At 50.2% G+C, this 20,000-nt stretch overlaps 8 protein-coding genes and 1 non-coding gene; 6 read left to right on the forward strand and 3 right to left on the reverse strand.

Annotated features, from left to right (window-relative positions):
- The window catches only part of CNAG_00755 (hypothetical protein), a 2,604-nt gene extending 1,165 nt beyond the window's left edge, over nt 1-1,439 (forward strand). Inside the window, exon 5 of the mRNA XM_012191550.1 lies at nt 1-1,439. This exon is cut by the window's left edge and continues 51 nt beyond it. Within this exon, the coding sequence (XP_012046940.1) occupies nt 1-1,315 (1,315 nt within the window). The 3' untranslated portion in view covers nt 1,316-1,439.
- Nucleotides 1,368-2,600, reverse strand: CNAG_00756 (hypothetical protein). XM_012191028.1 has 5 exons: nt 2,463-2,600; nt 2,297-2,401; nt 2,185-2,231; nt 2,019-2,130; nt 1,368-1,961 (listed from the first exon to the last, which is right to left on the reverse strand). Exons 1-5 carry the CDS (start codon nt 2,574-2,576, stop codon nt 1,518-1,520), a joined length of 822 nt encoding a protein of 273 aa, XP_012046418.1. The 5' UTR covers nt 2,577-2,600; the 3' UTR covers nt 1,368-1,517.
- A 120-nt stretch (nt 2,601-2,720) lies between these two features.
- On the forward strand, nt 2,721-7,577 carry CNAG_00757 (ubiquitin carboxyl-terminal hydrolase 8). XM_012191029.1 has 12 exons: nt 2,721-3,033; nt 3,084-4,582; nt 4,638-5,064; nt 5,126-5,778; nt 5,835-5,902; nt 5,969-6,102; nt 6,166-6,453; nt 6,512-6,639; nt 6,695-7,014; nt 7,084-7,166; nt 7,249-7,268; nt 7,328-7,577. Exons 1-12 carry the CDS (start codon nt 2,740-2,742, stop codon nt 7,350-7,352), a joined length of 3,939 nt encoding a protein of 1,312 aa, XP_012046419.1. The 5' UTR covers nt 2,721-2,739; the 3' UTR covers nt 7,353-7,577.
- A 260-nt stretch (nt 7,578-7,837) lies between these two features.
- Nucleotides 7,838-9,040, forward strand: CNAG_12110. XR_001045397.1 has 1 exon: nt 7,838-9,040. It is a non-coding gene; the product is annotated as a hypothetical RNA (non-coding RNA).
- A 253-nt stretch (nt 9,041-9,293) lies between these two features.
- On the forward strand, nt 9,294-13,967 carry CNAG_00758 (regulatory protein ral2). XM_012191551.1 has 6 exons: nt 9,294-9,787; nt 9,840-10,309; nt 10,379-11,030; nt 11,084-12,087; nt 12,145-13,373; nt 13,474-13,967. The coding sequence occupies exons 2-6, from the start codon at nt 10,238-10,240 to the stop codon at nt 13,733-13,735; spliced, it is 3,219 nt and encodes a 1,072-aa protein (XP_012046941.1). The 5' UTR covers nt 9,294-9,787; nt 9,840-10,237; the 3' UTR covers nt 13,736-13,967.
- Nucleotides 13,968-14,035: 68 nt separating this feature from the next.
- CNAG_00759 lies at nt 14,036-16,115 on the reverse strand. Of its 2 annotated transcripts, none has more exons than XM_012191552.1 (3): nt 14,885-16,115; nt 14,742-14,825; nt 14,036-14,380 (listed from the first exon to the last, which is right to left on the reverse strand). In XM_012191552.1, the coding sequence occupies exons 1-3, from the start codon at nt 15,861-15,863 to the stop codon at nt 14,157-14,159; spliced, it is 1,287 nt and encodes a 428-aa protein (XP_012046942.1). In that variant the 5' UTR covers nt 15,864-16,115; the 3' UTR covers nt 14,036-14,156. The 2 variants fall into 2 exon arrangements, with proteins under 2 accessions (XP_012046942.1, XP_012046420.1); XM_012191030.1 differs by having other exon boundaries at nt 14,036-14,683.
- Nucleotides 16,116-16,298: 183 nt separating this feature from the next.
- CNAG_00760 (methylenetetrahydrofolate reductase) lies at nt 16,299-18,863 on the forward strand. XM_012191553.1 has 5 exons: nt 16,299-16,637; nt 16,699-17,023; nt 17,078-18,072; nt 18,151-18,270; nt 18,361-18,863. The coding sequence occupies exons 1-5, from the start codon at nt 16,347-16,349 to the stop codon at nt 18,529-18,531; spliced, it is 1,902 nt and encodes a 633-aa protein (XP_012046943.1). The 5' UTR covers nt 16,299-16,346; the 3' UTR covers nt 18,532-18,863.
- On the reverse strand, nt 18,773-19,824 carry CNAG_00761 (coiled-coil domain-containing protein 12). XM_012191554.1 has 4 exons: nt 19,663-19,824; nt 19,432-19,591; nt 19,237-19,348; nt 18,773-19,163 (listed from the first exon to the last, which is right to left on the reverse strand). Exons 1-4 carry the CDS (start codon nt 19,761-19,763, stop codon nt 19,039-19,041), a joined length of 498 nt encoding a protein of 165 aa, XP_012046944.1. The 5' UTR covers nt 19,764-19,824; the 3' UTR covers nt 18,773-19,038.
- A 111-nt stretch (nt 19,825-19,935) lies between these two features.
- Nucleotides 19,936-20,000, forward strand: part of CNAG_00762 (diphthamide biosynthesis protein 1) — a 2,069-nt gene continuing 2,004 nt past the window's right edge. The window contains exon 1 of the mRNA XM_012191555.1: nt 19,936-20,000. This exon is cut by the window's right edge and continues 159 nt beyond it. Within this exon, the coding sequence (XP_012046945.1) occupies nt 19,958-20,000 (43 nt within the window). The 5' untranslated portion in view covers nt 19,936-19,957.

A 20,000-nucleotide genomic window follows, 5' to 3' on the forward strand; every position in this document is an offset into this window, starting at 1 on the left:
TGGTTCACCTGCTCCAGCATCCATTATACCGCCCAAAAATACCACCAAGAAATCACGTAAACCAAAACTCACACGCGCCATGCCTTCGGCGGATAACGATGTGTTCCCTTTGGCTGGCAAATCACGCGACAATGTCCTTTCAAATCCCTTGGAACGTGAAAAAGAGCGAGAGTTGGAGAAACGGGAGGATACTTATTCAAATCGAGGAGGTACAGATGGCCGGGATCATGGGCGCGAACGACGATTATCGCGTGCCCCATCAAGAGCAGCGTCCGATATTTCTACCACTTCCAACCAGGACAATCCTTTCTTACGACGTTCCCTCTCGCGCACTGAATCCCAATCCCAATCTCAATCACAAATCCTCAAACCTCAGCCTAGTATCTTTCATCGATCAAGATCGCGTTCGACAGACCCACTTGGGGCGGGTACAAAGGCTGGGTCAGTGGGAGAGATGACGAGTACATCTATGCTGGCGCCTTCATTGACTTGTACATTGACATCGACACCTGTGAGCACCTCGGTGTCTGCTTCAGTTGCAGCCCCTGCAGCAGCATCAAGATCAACACTCGTCTCAACTTCGGTGGCTACTTCTCTAGGACCTTCTTTGGGTGGCATGCAACCGTTGAAAAAGACCAAAAGTCTTATCCGGGCTCCAAGCGGGAAAGATCTTTTCAAAGGCCGTCAAGTGGGGTTGAGGAGGGCGGGGTCGAAAAAGGCAGAGGCTGGCAAGGGGTTAGGGCTTGGATGGGGGCCGGGTGAAAGTCAGGGACAGAGTATCTCTCAGTCGTTGCTGCAACCACAATCCCAATCTCAGTCCCAATCGCAATCGCAATCGCAGAACCAAAGCCAAGGTCAGCTATTTGGTAGAGGTCTCATGGGCCGCAAAACAAGCGGATCAAAGGACAAGCCCAAATCCAAAGCGGAGCGTGAACGCGACCAGGAACATGATCCCCATACACTTATCATGGCTACCCCTGCCAAGCCGCGAATGCATTCTACGAACCCTTCTGGCGCACCTTTCTGGCATCCGACGCCTATCCAGGAGGAACCATATTCGTCGTCGTCGTCGTCGTCAATGTCATTGACCTCTCGGCTTCTTAGTCTAGATAGGGAGAGGGGGACGAGACCGGCATTTGTAGCGGAGACGCCTGTGGGGGTGAGGATGGTGAGCGATTGGCAGTATGCGGAGGATGAGGAAGTAGAAGAGGATGAAGGGTTGGGTGAGCTGATGGTCATGACAGATGATGAGGATGGGGATGGGGAGGAAAGCAGAGAAAGGAGAGGGTTTGTTCCCGAGACACCTGTAAAATAGTGTAGACTGTCGCTTTTGTTGTACAATGATTCAAGGTATTGTCGAGACGATGTTGCGGAAGACATACCTTCCATAACGATGTATAGAATGAGATTTTATGCTATTGTTATATATACATTTTGTGCCAAAATAAAATAAAAAAAACCATGACATCCCAGCTCCAAGGAAATGAGTGACTTCCCCATAGCACTACCAATCAAGACTACAGCTGTACCCTTCCTTGCGTCTCCTCATCCTCATCATCGATTTTGAACACTGGCGCCGCGACCCATCTTTGCCCACCCGCTCGCTCCGTCTCCACACTTCCTCCGCCAACACTCTCACTTTCACTTTCCTCGTCCCAGATCGTACCCGTCCCCCTCTGTCCCCTCCATTCGTCCCCACCCGCGCCTGCGTTCGCATATGAGACACCACGGGGAGTATGCCCCCCGCCGCTGCCGCCACCTGACGAGGACGGGACGTCGAAAGCGTGCTCTCGCCCTTGAGCGTCCCTGTACCGTCCAACACCACCTGCAGAGAGGGGTTCGTATAAAGAGGAGATTTCTTGTTTTCGGAGGTGACGTTTGTGGGCCAAGTGAGCGAGGTAGAGGAAGACGGACGAGCCGACGAGATTGGAGAGGATGTCAAGGGATTGGAATGTCTTCCACTACGTTCTGGGGTTAGTGGGTGGGTAATGAAGGAGAAAGAAATAAAAAAGACTCGCGGGAAGTGTTGCCTGGACAAACTCGCTAATCACTCCGCCGACGAAGAACGAGAGGAAAAGCGTCAAAATCAAAGGTGCCTGCCGGATGTACCACACCCTTCTCCCAGGTCCTCTGTGACAACTACATCAGTTGAGGTACTAGGTCTGTGCAGAAACTACCACCCACTCTGGCGCTTCAATCACAAAGTATACGAGAAAAGTTGCGAAACCCATCTACATGGCACGTTCGCCGTTCGTCAATCTGTGCCGATGCCCGGGATACGTATATGGTCACTTACGCCGAAGAAATGCAGGGCTTTATCGTTCACAGGAAGCTCCGGAAGAGGAGCCATACCGAGCACACCCAGCATGAGGACCCACAAGGCGGTAGCAAACACCATCGCCTATGAGATACACGGATGAGCGACGGATGCTCAATGCCGGAGACGGGAGCGGCAGACGTACTGGGCGGATATTGAGCGGAGAGTCTCTGATAGGGTACGAGCGCATCACCCATGCTGTGAACCTGTCCCACAGCTGCTGGACCATCTGGGTGGGGACTGGGTACGCTGTGGGCATTGTGTATGGTGGTCGAGGATAGAGGACACGCAGAGATTATGACGGCGGCCGTGTAAATACTGGACAAACAAATGGTGACGTCACCGGCTGGGGGGGTGTTTATAGGCGGCGATCCCACGAATACGATCTCTCTGATACACTGCAGACATCTCCTCGCCCCACCATGACCCGGCCGCCGTCCCCGCCATCCTTCACAGGGCTCCCGCTCTCGCAGCTGCTGCAGTACGCCTCGGACGACAGTGGCGCAGGCAGCTGCCCGCCCAAAGTATGGTTCGAACGCGCATGCTACAACGCCGACAAGGCAAAGTTGGCAGAGCGCAAACAGAGCAAGCAGGACATGTTCGTCAGCTACAGCAGGGCGTGCCAGTCCTATATCAATGTCGCGATGCACAACGACTGGCCAGACGTCAAGAAAAAGGACCCTCAGTTGGCCGCAAGAGTCAAGGATTTCAAGCCGGTATGTGCCTTTCTGCTGCTACCGTATACGCCCAAACTTATACCATCTAGATGTATGATTCATTTGTCGCAAAGGCCAAGACTTTAAAAGAGGAACTCCGACAGGCCGAGGCGTCTTCATCCGCTCAGTCCAAATCAGAACCATCGAAACCATCTGTATCAAGACAACGATCTGGGCCTGAAATAACATCAATCGGCAATATCAGAGATCGAATGCAGGCACTTGCCGGACACGGAATGGAGGTTGAAACTATTCAGTCGAAGCGCTTGAGTAGAGAAGCTCCTGCCAAAGCGCCCAAGCCCGCTGCTTTGAGTAGCGTGACCAGTTCGGCGGCAAGGTCAAGGAGTGGCAGCGAATCGCGACCTTTGTCCACGACAACGGCCAATGGGCGGCAATTTGTGGTCACTGCTTCATCTAAACCACCACCAACTCCGTCGCAAGAGAAATCACCTCCATCTGCACCCGTCAACGTGCAAGCCAGTGGATCCTCTAGCAGATCACGACGATCTACTTTGACGAATGAAGGGCAGGGCTTGAGCGTATCTGTCGGGTCTGTGGCAGCTTCACCGGCGCAATCACCGATGCCCACACCTGCAGCTGGCCCATCCAGATCGCCTTTACCCTCCATTCCTTCCTCTCCTCAATCTTTTCCAGCGTCTCATCGGCCATTACCCTCTCCTGAGCCAACACAACCAAATGTTCCCATCAACCCATCCGACATGGAGCCTCATCCTGAAGACGGTCTGGCAGAGTTTGAACGTGCTTTCCCATCTCTCTCCGAGTTTGGGAAACAATGGGACGACGACTCGTTACAGCCTGATTCGAATAGTCATGATATGTACCGCGGCCCACAGTACGCGAAACCTCCAAAGCAACCGCTGATCTCTGAAGAAGACGATATCCCAGGCCTTCCATCTTTACCCTCCGTTCCGACATCCAAGCCCGGCCTGCCACCCCCTCCTGCTCGACCGGAGGCGTCTGCATTCTCACCATCACCCGGTTCTTCATCCGCTCAAACTCCGGGACAAACTCCCGTCCCCCGCGGGCCATCACCTCCCAAACCCGATGTTGGCTCGGGTGTCGGTCTGCATCGACCCGCTAGTACACCCATGCCTAATGTTGCTGGTTTAGATCTGGTAGATATGCCTGATGGGGATGTTCCTCAAGGAAAAGTCGTGAGCGGTGGTGGAAAAATGGAAGCTCTAAATTTCCCTGAGGCTGTATCTACCCCTCCCCAATATTCTCCCGCATCATCCCATCCTACTCCAACCACACGACATCCTCTGCCCCAACCTCCGTCTCGCCCTCCCGCCTCTGATGCCATACAGCCTACTCTCAAACCCAAGGAGAAACCAAAGTTTCCTTTTAGTAATTCTATCACTCCGGATGAACTACGCGAATACTTTCTTAATCCTTCAGTGGAGATGTTGTTCTTGGACATAAGGCCGGAAGACGAGTGGAAGAAGGGATATGTAGGGAGAGAGTATGAGAAGAGGGGCGCGAGGGTGGAGGTCGTGTGGCTGGATCCGACAGTCTTGCTTCGTGAAGGGTAAGTGACTCTGTTTTTAGTAAAACGACGAAAGACTGAAAAAAAAGTATTTTAGTATGACGGCGAGCAAATTAGAAGACGCACTTTCCCTCTCCCCCGCTGTTCAACGCGAAGCTTTTCAGAATCGACACAAATACGACCTCATCATAGTCTACGACACTCGTTCTCCCGTATGGCCCAAGGACGGTCCTCTAAGCCGACTGTGGGATATGTTCTTTATGGGCCATGATGAGAAGCGTTTGCAGAGAAATCCCGTCATTTTGGTAGGAGGTTATGAAAAATGGAGAGAGTTTATCAAGATGCGAGCGGCGAGGCGTGCACATGCAGCAAAGGAGAAGGATGTGAGGAATGGGGTGAATGGGTATACGCTGATGCGATCGGATGTTGCGTCTCCTGCCCCTTCCGAGATTGGTGTTAGGAATGCGAATAGGGAAGCGCAGGTCTACCAGTCGTCACAGTATGCGAAGAGTATTGCTGAAAACGTGAGTTATTACATGTATGTCGCACATGTGTAATGTTCTAATGTATTGATCCCTTTCCAAGTTTGGCGCCGGGCCTCAATCCATGACCGGAGACTCGTACCGTCCCTCCACCCATTCTCACTCCCAATCGCAACTCTACACGCCTACATACAGGCATCACCACTCCAGAACGGGCTCAACTTACTCTTCCCACGGGGCCATTGCAGCTCCTCCACAAGCCTCCATTCACCCCGGACCAGGTGCCAGACGGCGAAGCGACTACATTGAACATACAGGTCAATCGTACTCTGGCTCAGCCTCAACTTCACCCTCCATACAATCAACTGGCACCACACCCCAGCCTCAACAGCAATACTACACTTCCCCACCCCTCCCTGCTTCCAACTCCATGACACCATCCATATCATCCATAGCCTCTCCGCGGGCATCGATCGATTACCCTCAAGCGCACGCATTGGCAAAAGTACCAGTCCCGATGCCTCCCCCAGCCGTGGCGAGGCCGATGGAACGACATGATGCGTACACTAGCGCACATGTGCATGCGCAAAGTTTGGTACCGACTTCTTCCGGTTATGGTCAACTTCCACCCCAAGGGCAAGTGACGAGGAGTCAGGCGATGAGGGGTTTGGACGGTGTGACTGCCGGTGGGAAGGATAAAGTGGGGTATTGGCGGGATGTGGTGTTGGGTATTACTGGGTTGAAGAATCTTGGAAAGTAAATTTCACATTTCCTGCAAGTGATAACTGTGAAAAGATGCTGATTGTGATTAGTACTTGTTATATGAACTCGACAATACAATGTCTCAGTGCGACATATCCATTCTCTACGTTTTTCCTTGGTGAGTGGCCCATATATGCTTAATTGTCGAAATGTCAAACTGATTGCTATGGATGTCCTTTTTTAGATGGAACCTTTGCTCGTTCAATAAACAAAGAAAATCCGTTGGGGACCAAAGGCGAGTTGGCCAAGGCCTGGGCAGAATTATTGAGAGTATTGTGGAGTGAGAAATATGAGTTTTTATCACCTATGACTTTCCGGGTAAGTTTACCTTGTTTTTTTTTTGTTCTTGGTATACTGGCTAAACCCAAGGCTACATACTAGAAACAAATCACGCATTTTGCCCCCCAATTTCTCGGTTCTGACCAACATGACTCTCAAGAATTTTTGTCATTCGTCCTTGACGGCTTACATGAAGACCTTAACCGAATCAAGCGCAAACCCCCGCCTGTGGAGATGACTCCCGAAAGAGAGGCGATGTTGGAGAGCGCCCCACCAGAAGTGGCTTCTGAGAGAGAATGGGCTATCTACCGGCAAAGAAATGATAGTTTGATTGTGGATCTCTTCCAGGGGCAGTATAGGAATAGGTTGGAGTGTTTGACCTGTCACAAGGTGAGTGTAACCTCCTCCGAGTCCATCATTGAAAAATAACTGACGGATATTGAACCAGACATCGACGACTTATGATGCGTTCATGTACATGTCTCTGCCCGTTCCATCGGGTAAAACAAAGGTCGTTATACAAGAACTTATTGACGAATTCGTCAAGGCCGAAGTGATGGAAAAGGAGAACGCCTGGTACGCTTTATCTTTCCCTCGACGCCCTCTCTGCATTGGGCTGACAGTATTTCAGGTATTGTCCTCGCTGCAAAACCAACCGTCGCGCTTCCAAAACACTAACCATCGCCCGTCTTCCACCTGTACTGCTCATCCAACTCAAACGATTCACAACGCGGGACGGTCTCTTCTGGGACAAGTCCGAGACGCCCGTCATCTTCCCCATCAGAGGTCTAGATCTTACACGGTACTTGCCCGGACCTGCAGGTTCGTCAATAGGAAGTGGAAGGCAGGTGGGGCCGGATGGAACGTTTGATCCAAGGGCTCAAGTGGGGCCCTTCAAGTACGATTTGTATGGTGTAAGTAATCATATGGGGACGCTCAGTTCGGGTCATTGTGAGTTTAGCTTTTTTTGTTTTTGGTCTTTGGTCTGGCAAGAAGACGAATGACTGATTCGAGGTTCAGATACGGCTTTTGTGAAGAGTAAAGAAGGATGGAAGTATTGTGAGGACAGTCAGGTGATGCCTGCCCAGGAGAAGGACGTAATTGTGAGCCTTTGTTCCTCATTAAAACAAATTTCTTTCGTCGTCTTCTTCGAATTAACCATTGCTATTTCTTCAACCCATACAGTCCCGACCAGCATATATTTTGTAAGCACTTGTCTTTCCTCGATGCCTAACTATGGACCGTCAACTGACCGAGTCTTTAGGTTCTATAAGCGAGTACCTGGATAGGAGACTTTCTAAAAGGGTTTGCGACACAAGCTGCAAAGAAAGAGATGAGAAGGTCGCGGTGATATAAGATGTCAGATTAATTCCTAGACTCCCAATCCTAAGAGAAAAAAGTGTTGTATTATCAATCTATCAAGTTACAGAATTTTTCATCCTCTTTGTGCACAAAGTTGACAGAACATATATATACTCCATGCAAGATACTATCATGTTTGAGAAGAGACAATAACACTGGCGGCAGGCATCGAGCGAGAAAGAAGAGTACTGCGATTGGCAAAGAGACGGCCCATGGGTATCAAGAGAGGATCCATGCTATGATGTCGGATAGGGCGGCATGTAAAAGCAAAGTACTATGTATTCAAGCTGCAAGAAGAGGCAATACATAGCATGTTGTGTTGTTACCTTCCGCCGTGCGTGTTCCGTCGTGGCACTGCTGATCGGAGGACGAAGAAACTCATCAGATACATCAACGGTTCGATGATTGGGGACTGATTTGGGCGCTATATTAAGTGATCATGACTACTATCTATACGTTACAAGATATCCACCTGTAAGTGTAAAGGATATAAAAAGGGTCTTGTTTCCCTCCTCCTTTAGATCGAATTTGGACAAATGAGGATCCTTAGCTCTTCATTCTTAGATATATAGGTCTCTATATTATATAGATCTTTTTCTGCTCCCTAAAGACCTCGCTTGTCGTTTAGCTTGGGAAAGAAAAAACCCAGCGTTATGGGATGAGCGGTTGGGATGAACAAGTAGTGGTAATGAAATTACACACTAGAGATAATCATCTAATGACTAAAAAGCGGCCGAAAAATGACAAAGTGCTTACGTGTATGAGGCATCTCTGCCCCGCTTCCGTCGAGAAAGAAAAAAAAAGGATAAAGAACAGACGAGCTAATGACCAGTGGTGGCTAGCAATTAATGAAAGGTGAAAATGAAAGGTGACCTGGTGCCTGTGGTGACTAGCCTTTTGGATCTCGGATCCTTGTTCTAGCGCCGGTTTCGGTTTTTTGGATTGTTTCTTCACACATTCACAGCGTCGCCCTGACCTAAATGGTGGGTTTTCCGTACCCCGAAGTGCCAAAAAAGCCGCTTTTTTCCTGTCTTCTGTCCTTTTTTTGCCGTTGCATGCTGCGTGCAGGGCGATACTGGCGTGAAGGGAAGATGGCAGGGATGCTTTTTTTTTGGTTCTCCGTTAATTGCGCAGAACTTAGTAGAAGCTGTAGCGTCTTCTGTCACCGTTTACTTGCGACAAGAGATAAGAGGTATGAGCAGTGAGACATGCGATGATGGATTTTTACTTTTGATCGTGCATGTCGGCGGCGGGGCGTTACGTTCTTGTGATGTAGTGTGTTTGCTGATGCGTCATGTTATGTTTGTAACAAACAATCGACAGTTGGCTAGTGGTGTACTTCTTTGGTCGCTGCGTGATGATGTCTCATCATCAACCTTTGGGTCGTGGCGTTGAATGTGCGGAGAGTAGGAGAGAGGATTGATTATAAGACCGCATGACCGAGGGAATGGGGAGAAACATGTGCACCTCACTTTGGTAGTACAGGATTGATGAAAGGCCGGTTGCAGGATGCTGCGGAGGAAGGGCAATTCGATTACATTAGAAAGGAAGAGAAGGAAGGAAGCAAGAAGGACAATTAATTGACGGGTATGGCGATGGAACCTGGTAACTGATTACTATACCGGTGACTTGCCCTGACACGGTGAGACGCTTCAACGTATTCAGTAATTAAGAATTTGGACAAGTGACGCGAGTGGTGAGCTCTCCGAGATCCAAAAAAAACGTATAGGCCCAGGGCAAGGCGAGATAAGCAGCCGAATGGATGACTGTGGAAAGGGTATGTGAGCTAGATACGTAGCTCGCTCACACTGGCAAGCGCCATTATTCTCAAGGACCCTCATGCCCTTCACCGTCACTGTCCGCTATTTTGTCTATCGTCTTAATTTCCTATACGCGTTTGGGCTAGTAACGATACATGGGAGCGGTAGGTGACATATACCTCAGCGTCGTGCCTGTTCAATTGAGCTGCCCGACTGCGGCTGTCGCTGCATTATATTTGTGGAAAAAAGAAAGGTCAAAAGTAATTTGCCCGGCCGACACGGAATACGGCAAGATGAAAAAAACGGTGCAATGCATGGGTCATCGATTGAATTCTTGACGACCATCAGGCCTCTGATTTCTTTTCATCCGGTGCTTCTTCCGTTTCTTCTCCTCTTACCCCGTTTGAAAAGGTTCGAAAGTTCCAGAGCGGGTGTGGAATCAGGCAGTCCCTTCATTTCTTCTTCTGCGCTTCCCCTGCTTACGCCAGCCTCCACCGCGAACGTCCAGGCACGAGACAGGAGACAAAAAGATACTCAGCGTGTTGTCCTTGTGCTGCTGAGCATAGTTTCTGGTGTGTGCTCTGGGCGCGAATGTATACTCTGTGAGTACCCTTGCCTGCCCTGCGACTGACGGCCCGGAACTGACGTCTTAAGTGCACGATCTCTCCCAACACAGCCAGAGACCCCAGTTCTTCTTACGAGACCAGCAAGAAAAGGTCCGCGGGCCATAATAGTCTATCATCCTGCATTCTTGCTCATCAGGCATCGCCATCAGTGATTCCATCACATCACTCGACGCACCCCGCTAGCAGGGAGCGTAGAACGTAGTGGAGCCACCGAGCGTCCCCAGCGGCGTTCTGGCTGACGTGTGGATTGATTGATCCGGTGTGCCTTTTGATCGTGTCGTTCGCTCGTCCCGCACGGGCACCTGCAGGTACCCCATCAGGCCAGTCTCACACATCCCCCGCCACGTAAAAGACCATATTCTCGAGCGTTCTTCAGCCCCCCGTCACTGTATCTCGCTTCCGTCCGTCGCACTCGTCCACTTCACAATGGACGCCGGTACCGCGCATGTCATAAGCTGGAGTGAGCCCACAAAGGGCCACGTCCCACCGCCCCTCACCGTACGTCAAGAACATTCCTCCGTCTCGCGTATACACAGCAGCGACTAACTGACCATTTACTGCACACAGGGGCCATCCATCACCATCTCCCCTCTCCCCGCACCCCATCCACCTACAGTCTTTCTCTTCGGCGGCAAGTCAGTTCAGACAAGACGCCTCACATCCGACATGTGGGCTATGGACCTTGGCACGAGAATATGGGAACGCGTAGACGCCGGTCCGGGTCCCGGTCCTCGTTATTTCCATTCAATGGACGTCTGGGAGGATAAGCTCGTGTGCTTTGGTGGAATGTCAGATTCCGAACCCATGTCGGTGCATAATGATATCTGGTTCTTTGACTGTATCTCCAGAAGGTGGATTCCTCAACCTTCGCCTCCCGATGGTGTTGCTCTCGGTATTGACTTGGCAGCTCAAGATCAGGCGTTTATCCCGTCGGCACGTTACGCTCACCTTAGCGCAGTGTCCCGTGGCAAGCTTGTCATTTCAGGTGGTCAGCATTCGGATAATACTTGGATCTACGAGATCAACGTCTATGATTTGAAGAACCGAGTCTGGATTTCCAAGACTGAACAACCTCAAGCCGATGGTATGTACTCCAAGGGAGCGTACAGAAGTGTTGCGGCCAGTTCCAAGAAGAGAGTCCAGACGCCTCGGCAGGGAGGAGATTTAAAGTCGGCTACTACACATGCATACTCGGTTGATGAGGAAGGCGAGGGCGGAGGTAAGTATATACCCCTTTATTGGAATAGTTTTGATATGCTAATAATCCATCAGACATCTGGTGCTACTCCAACTATGACTTTGCCAAAGTTCGACGTGAACTCGATATCCTCTCTCCCGACAGTTCTGAACACATCGCTTCCAATAAGCACGCGCCTCCGCCCGAATTTATCATCCGCGACGAATCCCGCCGTATGCGCGGATCATCCCAACCCCCAGGTCTTCGTTTCCCCACCGGAGGTATCGTTGGCAATTCATTGATTCTCTGTGGTCTCTATCTCGCTTCCGTCTCTGCCGCCTTTTCCATCTGGGCACTCAATCTTGAAACCATGACATGGAAGCACCTCGAGCCTTCCGTGTTATCAACTGGAAGCTGGAACCGTGCCCTTGTTTGGGCAGACAAGGCCAAAGTGCTGGTGTTTGGCAATACACAATCTGACCTCACGTCTGATTACAGTCGACGCGCCGTCAATCTCGATCATATCGCCGTCATCTCTCTCGAAGCTTTTGGTATTTACCAACCTCCCAACCTCGTGGTACCTACCAAAGTCCAGCATGCAAGTCTGTCAATGCTCGATGAGAAGCTTGCATCTGATTTCGAGGTCATATGTGACGATGGTCGACGTGTTAAATGCTCTCGAAAGATTCTGAGCGAGCGCTGGCCATGGTTCGCAGATCAAGAACGGGAATTTGAAAATAAAGCTCATGGATTAATTTCTGATGCTGCTGTTGTGGACATCAACGATACCCTTCTCGGCTCTTTCAACCCGGCTCGTCTCGCGCTCCACAATCTCACCCTCTCTGAGCCGTTCCCAGTCTGTGTCGCCCTCATTCAATACTTTTACACCCTTTCTCTTACCACTCCACTCCAAAACCGTGCACCTGTACTTTCAGCTTTGCTGTTCATGTCCAAACAGTACAAGATTGAAAGGCTGAATAGGCTCGTTGTGCACGCCTTGCATGAGAGATTGGATCTTTCTAATGCAGTTGGTATCTACGAGATTGCGACACTTGCTGGGGAGCAGTGTTTGCAGGTCAGGGCATTGAATATGATTCACGTGAGTTGTCTTTTCCTTGTTCTTTTTTTTTTGAGTATCGGCTGACAAGTTTACTAGTCTGCGAAGAACGGCTCGTCTCGAGGCCACAATAGGCAAAACCCAGGCTCAGCCGTCCCAGACGAAGGCCGTGCCAACGGCGACGACTCTACTCCAGGCCGTACTCAACCTGGTTCCCCCGCCAACGGCGTTCCGTCTGGCGCCACCCGTCCTGGAGCTATCGACGCCCCCGTCAAACGAGCTCGTGCTGATTCGTTAACTATCCCCGAGGACATTATCTCTTCATCACCTGAGCAGGATACGTTGCACGATGATGACGACAAGATCGACGCCCTTCTTGCCGCTCTCGACGTATCCGCAAAGGAAATTAACATGCTTCCTCGTCAACATAATGTTAGTCACCGAAGCTCTGACCGTTCTTTGACTTCGTTGCAATCTGTTCAAAGCCCTTCCTCTTTGTCCTCTATTCCTCAACGGAGCCATATGCGTCTCCCGCCTCTCGCCCCACCTCCTCTTTCCCGCCCACCATCTTTTACCCACACACGCGACTCTACTCAGCCTGAACAATCTTCTTTCGGAAGGCCATCCAGTCCTACCAACTCGGACTTGACGAGCAACTACCCACAAACGCCTTCCGGATCCCTTCGAGAATCTTGGATCCTCCCTCAACATAAGGACTGGTCTGTGTCTACCGGGCTGGGAGGCGGTTTGATGGACAATAGGTCAAGCTCAAGCTCAGGTGTGGGTTTACCGGCTTTGCCAGAGGATGATGCGTTCGACCCTAGGTCAAGGGGTAGTATAGGGAGGATGAACAGGGATCCTTTTATAGATCTCTTTTCGGCGCAAAAGAAGCCTAATCAAGCGACTTTGGAAGCGGCCGGTCTTTTGCAGCCTTCTACCCTTCAAAACCTTGCCGGCTTGCAACAAACCTGCACCGACTCCCCCACAATGCATGATTACCCATACGACTCTTCCTTTATGCAAGTATCCCCTGCACCCTCCATCTCCCGTACACCATCAGTCTCTTCCCATTCTCCTTCTGTCTTTGTGCCTCCGCCTTCGCTTTCACTCAAAGGCGCCCGGCATTTTTCGATAAACACCCAGTCCTCTGGTGCGAGCAATCCGCTTTCACCCATAAACACAGAATGGAGCGAGGAGACTGGTGGGCCGCTTCTGAGGGCGCAGACAGTGACCAGTTTGGCGAATAGCGCGTTTGACTGTGGGAGCAGTATCAGCTCTGGATCAACGGGGACGAGTAGTAAGAAGGCTGCTAAAGCAGAGGCTAAGGCGTGAGTCCCCATTTCTCCTTTTTTTTTCTTCCTTCTTTTTTCCTTTTGTTATTTGCAAGGACTGCGGCTGATGGAAAGGGGGAAACCCCCCTATGAGCAGTATCCGCCAAGCTGAAAAAGCAGCAAAAAAAGCCGAAGCGCAAGCCCACTTTGAAGCCCTTCGAGCAGAGCAAGCCAAGAAAATGGCCCTTCTCAAAGCCGAGGCGCAGCGCAAGGCAGAGATACAGGCGGCGAAAGAGCAGCAGACGCTGAGCGAGAAGGATCTGAAAAGGGAGCCAAAGAGCAAGTGGGGCAAGTTGGCGAATGGGTTCAAGGATGCCGTCTTGTTCCCTGATGGAGGCCCGAAGAGTACCATGTTTTAAAGTGAAATTTGGTGAGAAGTTTTTCTTTTTTTTTGTTATCTGTATGGTCTACTGTAGAATAGGGAATATGGAAAAGAAGTGATGATGGTCGGGCGGGAAGAAGAGCTTGAAGACCTTTTTTTAATTGTATCTGGATCTCTGATTTTCCTTATTTTGCTTTGGGTGATTTCAACGTGCATATTTTTATCTTATAGAAAACAACCTTGTCATGGCATGATGTTCACGAAACTCAATTGATCAGCGTTCCTGCCCTTTATTTCGTTTATAAAACCGAAAAAGGCGGGATTGGACCGTGATATATGTGGGTTAAAGGCAGAAAATACATAGATACAAGAATACAACAAGACAACGGGCGGGATTTTTCCGGCAACCGGTTACACCTCATAAACTCCTCTGCGGAACAGTCCTCCAACAATGCCAATTACGACATGTAATCAAAGATTACAAGGAGAGCGATGGCCCCTACGAGCAACGGGTAGAACGCATTGTCTAGGTTTGCAAGTCCACCGAAGGGGTTTGGCGTTACACCCTGGGGTGCAGGTACAGCTTGAGGAGGACACGGTATCGCCTGTTGGGGAGAGGGATGTACGACGCTTATGGGTTGCCCTTGCCCTTGGACCTGGGCTTGGATATTCCCACCTGGACCTGTTTGTTGGTATTGATATCCGTAAGTTGGTGCGTTCGCATATATGTGGCGATGGGAATGATCGGGGTAGAGTTGTCCATTTTGGTGATGGCGGTGAGGATAATGCCGGTGCCCGAGAACGTAAGAGTACGGTTGTTGGTACCGATATGCATAAGCACGAGCAGGTTCATACACCGTTCCAACGCCACCCGGCGAGTATGATTGGGCATAAGCAAACGTCGGAGCGCAAAACCATGGTTGGTAGATCGTACATCGGTATTGAGAATGTTGGGGATAAGTGTAGGTGTAAGGATGGTTGAAAGCTTGTGTGTGAGTGTGAGCTATCCAAGGGGGAGTTGGCTGGGAAAGAAAAAAGCTTACCTGGTTGTTGGGGACCGGTTGAAACTTGTAATTGAAGACCTGGACGTTGATATTGGACTGATCGCTGCTGCGGTGGATAGTACTCTTGTGGACGACATTGCGTTGATCAGTATATCATAATAAAAGAAAAGAGATAAACTTGCGACCAGTATATTGCCGTACCGAACCAGGAGAAGCTGATGAAGGTCCATTAGCATACCAACTCCATCCACCACCTCCTTCAGGTGTCGCGAAACCACCCTGACCGCCCATTTGCGCACCTACTCCCGCAGCGGGCTGGTGACTAACTATCCTTTGCGGGGGTGATTGGTAATAAGGGGGAAGGGGAGGATTCTGAACGATCTGCTGGATTTGGACTTGGGATAGAGGAGGGACTAGAGGGGGTTGGGGTGGAGGCTGCTGGACTTGAGGCTGGCACCAAGGTACCATCCCAGCCACCACCCCGACACATCCTGGTGCACCGCCCAAGCCCAGCCCATCCCAGCCCGTCCACCAGCCACCACCACCACCGCCGCCAAGCTTTGGCCATTGAGTCCATTGGGCTACACCTGGAAGTGTCCCTCCGCCTGTCAGACCGAGTGGGCCTTGAAGGATGATGAAGACGAGGCAGCAAAAGAGGAAGAATGACATCCATGCATTGGCGGAGATGGTGGGTACGGGCTGAGGGGAGGACGGTTTCGGGGGGGAAGAGGAGGAAGAGGAAGAGGATGAACCCGGAGGTTTGGAAGAGGATGAGGACATTTGGAAGGAAAAGGGTGAGGTCGTAAAGGTCGATATGAAGCCTAGAACGGCGCAGAAAATGAGGATGATCGAAAGAGGTTGGGCGTAAGGTAGTACACCCTGAGGTGGTTGCGGAGTCGGTAGATCAATGGTTTCCGTATGGGTGAGAAATTGCTGTGGCTGTCGAGAAAGCTGTATAGGTACGATATTCGGCTGTGGAATGTGCTGCTCTCGAGTTACGATAGGTACAACAATGTTTGTGGAGGTCCAAAGAGTATCAGCTGGATTCGTTGGCTGAGGTGCCCAGTGGCTGGGATGGCCAGTATGCGCAAGGGTGGTTGTGGTTAGTACGAGATGTGATGCGAGGAGTAGTAATAATGTGCGGAGTTGGGCAAAGATCATGTAGATTTTAGTATTGAAGACATCGCTTTACAGGTCGCATCCTCTCTCTGAGATGTCCCCAAAGAGTATAAGGGTTGAGCAGGGCCGTCCATCCTTTTTGTGTCGAGCTGAAAGGATCCGACGAAGGGCAGTCCGGGAGGGTTTGAAGTAGACTGGAGGCCGAGAACAGTTGAAGTTTCATATGATAATGAAGGTTGTGAGAGATGACTACAGATGTTGAGTGACGCATGACTATGGGATTGTATGGGCTTGTTCAGATTTGAGATGTAAATATAACCTTGAAAGATGGTGGTGGATAGAGGAAATAGGTTTTTGGCCCGATATAGTAATGGTTTGCCCGGCCCAAATGAGGCTTTTATGTTGCGTTTGAGCTGTAAATTGAATAATTAAAGGCAATATATGCGAGTTCTGGGATGTTTAATTTGGAGTCACTTTCGACGTTTGTGCTTCTGAGTGGATCGATATACTCCCCCGCCTGCCAAAATGCCCCATCTCACATCCCTCATAGCCGCTCACAATGGCCCATTCCACAACTACGAGTTCTTCCCACCACTCACAGACCCAGGCTTTGTAAACCTCCTCGACCGTATCCGCCGACTCACTTCTCCGCCCTTCCAGGCTCCTCTTGCAGTCTCCGTCACATGGGGCGCTGGCGGTTCGACAGCCGAGAAAAGTCTCGAGCTCGCGCAGCAGGTCGTGGGTATGGGCGTGGAGGTCATCCTGCATCTCACCTGCACCAACATGCCCAAGGACAAGGTCGACTTTGCCCTCCGAGTAAGTGTCGTTCATTTGTAAAGAGATGGCCAAGTTGCTGACGGACTGGCGGGGCGATTAGAGATGTAAAGATCTCGGTATCTCCAACATCCTCGCCCTCCGGGGAGACCCTCCCAGAGAAGAGGAATATGCTATCAACCCTACTTCCACTCCCGATTTCTTCAAGCACGCCGATGATCTTGTCCGCTACATCCGTCAGACCCACGGCGACTACTTCTGTATCGGTGTTGCTGGCTACCCTAATCCACATCCCGACTCAGAGTCAGAGGAGGAGGATTTTAAATGGTTCAAGGCAAAATGCGACGCCGGTGCCGACTTTATCGTCACGCAACTGTTTTACGATGTCGACGTATTTTTGGAATGGGTCAAGACTTGTCGTGCCAAGGGTAAACCGCCGTTCCTTGTATCATGTAATTGCATGCTGACCGAGATTCCTATAGGTATCAACCAACCCATTATCCCCGGAATCATGCCCATCCAGAACTACGCCTCTTTCCGACGACTAGTGAACCTCACCAAGTGTCCCGTTCCCGATAGCATTACTTCTGATCTCCAACCCATCTCCTCGGATGATGCCACTGTCAAGCGCTACGGTGCCGAACTCGCTACCAAGATGGTCAATCAAATCATTGGATCTGGCCTTGTTCCCGGTGTCCACTTTTGTACGCTCAACTTGGAGAAGAGTGTGAGAAAGATTTTGGACAATCTCGGGTGGTCAGCGGCTAGCAAAGCGAGCGAGAATGAGGGTGTTGTGAAAAACAAGCTCATTGAGGATGATAGTCGGGCGGTAAATGGCATCCCGATTAACGGCAAGGCTGATACAGCTCAGAGCCCTGCGAAGAACCTCTCCATCTCTCCCTCCGAAGCAAACCAGCTCGCGCAGCTCGGTCTCACCTCCACCACCCTCCCCCCTGCGCCCAAGACCGGTCTCGGTGCTCAGGGAGCTACCGGCGAAGATAGCTGGGACGAATTCCCCAATGGTCGATTCACCGACGTCCGATCACCCGCTTACGGTGAGATTGACGGTTGGGGTAGCGGTCTCAAAATTACCGCCGCCCAAGCGCTCAAAGAATGGGGTGTACCCATCTCCACCTCTGATCTCTCGGCGCTGTTCACAGCATACCTCCATTCGGACCCGAAGCATCTCACAACCCCGTTTTGTGACCTCCCACTCTCTCCTGAATCGCATATGATCCTTCCTCACCTCCTTGCGCTTAACTCTGCCAAGGTCCAGCATTGGACCGTTGGTTCTCAGCCGGCGGTAGATGCAGCAAGGAGTGAAGACGAGATTGTGGGTTGGGGTCCAAGGGGAGGGTATGTGTTCCAAAAGGCGTTTGTAGAGTTCTTCGTGACGGAGAATGAGGTGAACAGGTTGAAGGAAAAGGTGAAGAAGGAGGGTAAGGGCCTTATCACTATGTACGCGGCGAACAGGAAGGTCAGTCATGCTTTTATTTCTTTTTGTGGGTTTGAGCGCGAGCCAGACGCGAGAACTGACTTTGATAATGGCGATTAGGGCGACTTCAAGTCTAACACTGATAAGGACTCTGTCAATGCTGTCACATGGGGTGTGTTCCCCGGCCAAGAGATTGCTCAATCTACCATCATTGAAGAAACCTCATTCCTCGCTTGGAAGGTTCGTTCCCACTCTTTTTCTTTTTCACGCATCGTAGCATCACTGATTTGCGCGTATGGCTGCTGATGTTTTCGTTTTTTTGCCCTGCAGGAGGAAGCATTCGATATCTGGACTGAATGGTCTCTCCTCTACCCCCGCAACACACCTTCACGCAAGCTCCTTGAGGGTATCGCCAATGAATGGTGGCTTGTCAGTCTAATTCACCATGATTACAAAGATCAAGATGCCTTGTGGAGATTCTTGTTGGAGGACTTGCAGTAAAAGTTTCACCGAAATCGGATATCAGAAATAAAAGTAAAAGCCTGATTGTTTCAACCCAAAGGGTGCAGAGTTAGTTGTAAAGAGGTGTTTTTCATTCTTTTTTTGTTTTTTTGTTCATCTTTCTTTAGAGAATACAGTAGATGAAGAATGCGATGAGGGGCAGTTGTAAAGAGAAGGAGGGAGCGGCTTTCAGTTGCTTCTTCATGTGGCATTAGTTAACGTGTCAAGGACGTAGGCAGCATTTGTATCAACTTTCAACATAGGGGATCACAGATAACAGATCACAAAGTAGCAAACGGGTTTTCTTTCATATGCAATCGGTTGTTCCAGTCTTTCACAAATACACTTTCTTCTCTAGGACTCCTCAAAAGCATTGGAAAAGTGTAGAAGAGCTAGAGTATACATACATCAATCGCTGCCGAAGGGCTGCTTGATCGCCTCCTTTTCCCATCAAAGACTTAATTCTATCTCTTCCGAGCAATCCAGCCCATACTCCATCATTAACATCTATTCATCACTGTCTTCAGATCTCGCCCGTTCATCCCGCTCATGCTCAGCCGCGGCGATGCCAGCTACCAAATCTACTTGAGCATTAGGGTCCTGATTCTTTCGCATTGCTTGTAATCTTTGTCCTATTTTCATCATTCACCCAATCCGTCAGCATGTGGCTCCTTTTATAAGGATTATGATTTAGGTAGTACACACGGAAAATGGTGGCGATAGCCTCGTTGGTTTTGCGTTCCAGTTTGCCCATGCGGTTGTTCATATCTCGTTTAAGATCCCAGTTTGCACGTTTCGGTTGAATGTTAAACAGATCCTACGCGAATTTTGTTAAAGACCAGCAACATCCTATAAGTACCTTGCAATTGGTAATTTGAACAAATAGAGATTGAAACATACGAGCTCTTCATTTCTCTTCTCCTCGTCCTCCTTGATAATCTGCTCTGCCAATCCTTCCACAGCCTTTTCGACGGTATCCTCCCCTTCTTCGCCAGTCTCACGTTTACGGAATCCACGCGTTTCCGGGTCATAGTTTCTTTGCTTTAGGGCAAAATGTGTCCTACAAACAAAGAAGTGTAAGATGATGATGCCTAGAAAGCAGGGAGTGGAAGAGGGTGAGTAAGAACGTACAGGCCATCGCTCGTCCCAGATTCGACCGCTTCTTTCCGTTTTCTAAGGGCTATGAGCCGCTCCTTCCTAGCTGCTGTTGTGGCTGCGAGGTTTGTCTCCATTTTGTATGGAAATATGTGTCGACGTGGTATAGATGACGCCGATGGAGAGAGTTTATACCTCGTAGGAAAGGAGACTACCGAAGTGTTGCGGAATGACCACCGTGGGAAATTCCGCCACCAAAAGTTCTCCTGATTTGTTTTCGTGATGACTTCAAAATTCATTTATACAAGCCCGTTTTTCAAACTACAAAACAATGCCTGTCCCAGTAAATGATCCCGCGGCAATATCGGAGCCAA

This window comes from Cryptococcus neoformans, chromosome 1 (genome assembly GCF_000149245.1).
Source record: "Cryptococcus neoformans var. grubii H99 chromosome 1, complete sequence".
Taxonomy (NCBI): domain Eukaryota; kingdom Fungi; phylum Basidiomycota; class Tremellomycetes; order Tremellales; family Cryptococcaceae; genus Cryptococcus; species Cryptococcus neoformans.

What these genes read in the sequence shown, in the direction of transcription:
- CNAG_00758 (XM_012191551.1), top strand. Translation starts at nt 10,238, where the DNA reads ATGGACGCCGGTACCGCGCATGTCATAAGCTGGAGTGAGCCCACAAAG. An exon ending in GGGCATTGAATATGATTCAC is followed by an intron (nt 12,088 to 12,144) that starts GTGAGTTGTCTT and finishes CAAGTTTACTAG; the next exon opens with TCTGCGAAGAACGGCTCGTC. An exon ending in GCTAAAGCAGAGGCTAAGGC is followed by an intron (nt 13,374 to 13,473) that starts GTGAGTCCCCAT and finishes CCCTATGAGCAG; the next exon opens with TATCCGCCAAGCTGAAAAAG.
- CNAG_00760 (XM_012191553.1), top strand. Translation starts at nt 16,347, where the DNA reads ATGCCCCATCTCACATCCCTCATAGCCGCTCACAATGGCCCATTCCAC. An exon ending in AGGTCGACTTTGCCCTCCGA is followed by an intron (nt 16,638 to 16,698) that starts GTAAGTGTCGTT and finishes CGGGGCGATTAG; the next exon opens with AGATGTAAAGATCTCGGTAT. An exon ending in TGTACGCGGCGAACAGGAAG is followed by an intron (nt 18,073 to 18,150) that starts GTCAGTCATGCT and finishes AATGGCGATTAG; the next exon opens with GGCGACTTCAAGTCTAACAC.
- CNAG_00757 (XM_012191029.1), top strand. Translation starts at nt 2,740, where the DNA reads ATGACCCGGCCGCCGTCCCCGCCATCCTTCACAGGGCTCCCGCTCTCG. An exon ending in ACAGTCTTGCTTCGTGAAGG is followed by an intron (nt 4,583 to 4,637) that starts GTAAGTGACTCT and finishes AAAGTATTTTAG; the next exon opens with TATGACGGCGAGCAAATTAG. An exon ending in TCCCGACCAGCATATATTTT is followed by an intron (nt 7,269 to 7,327) that starts GTAAGCACTTGT and finishes CCGAGTCTTTAG; the next exon opens with GTTCTATAAGCGAGTACCTG.
- CNAG_00756 (XM_012191028.1), bottom strand. Translation starts at nt 2,576, where the DNA reads ATGCCCACAGCGTACCCAGTCCCCACCCAGATGGTCCAGCAGCTGTGG. An exon ending in AAGCCCTGCATTTCTTCGGC is followed by an intron (nt 2,232 to 2,296) that starts GTAAGTGACCAT and finishes CGTGCCATGTAG; the next exon opens with ATGGGTTTCGCAACTTTTCT. An exon ending in TTGTCCAGGCAACACTTCCC is followed by an intron (nt 1,962 to 2,018) that starts GCGAGTCTTTTT and finishes CCCAGAACGTAG; the next exon opens with TGGAAGACATTCCAATCCCT.
- CNAG_00759 (XM_012191030.1), bottom strand. Translation starts at nt 15,863, where the DNA reads ATGATCTTTGCCCAACTCCGCACATTATTACTACTCCTCGCATCACAT. An exon ending in GGTACGGCAATATACTGGTC is followed by an intron (nt 14,826 to 14,884) that starts GCAAGTTTATCT and finishes GTCGTCCACAAG; the next exon opens with AGTACTATCCACCGCAGCAG. An exon ending in AACCGGTCCCCAACAACCAG is followed by an intron (nt 14,684 to 14,741) that starts GTAAGCTTTTTT and finishes CTCACACACAAG; the next exon opens with CTTTCAACCATCCTTACACC.
- CNAG_00761 (XM_012191554.1), bottom strand. Translation starts at nt 19,763, where the DNA reads ATGGAGACAAACCTCGCAGCCACAACAGCAGCTAGGAAGGAGCGGCTC. An exon ending in TCTGGGACGAGCGATGGCCT is followed by an intron (nt 19,592 to 19,662) that starts GTACGTTCTTAC and finishes CTTTGTTTGTAG; the next exon opens with GACACATTTTGCCCTAAAGC. An exon ending in GGCTATCGCCACCATTTTCC is followed by an intron (nt 19,164 to 19,236) that starts GTGTGTACTACC and finishes TGATGAAAATAG; the next exon opens with GACAAAGATTACAAGCAATG.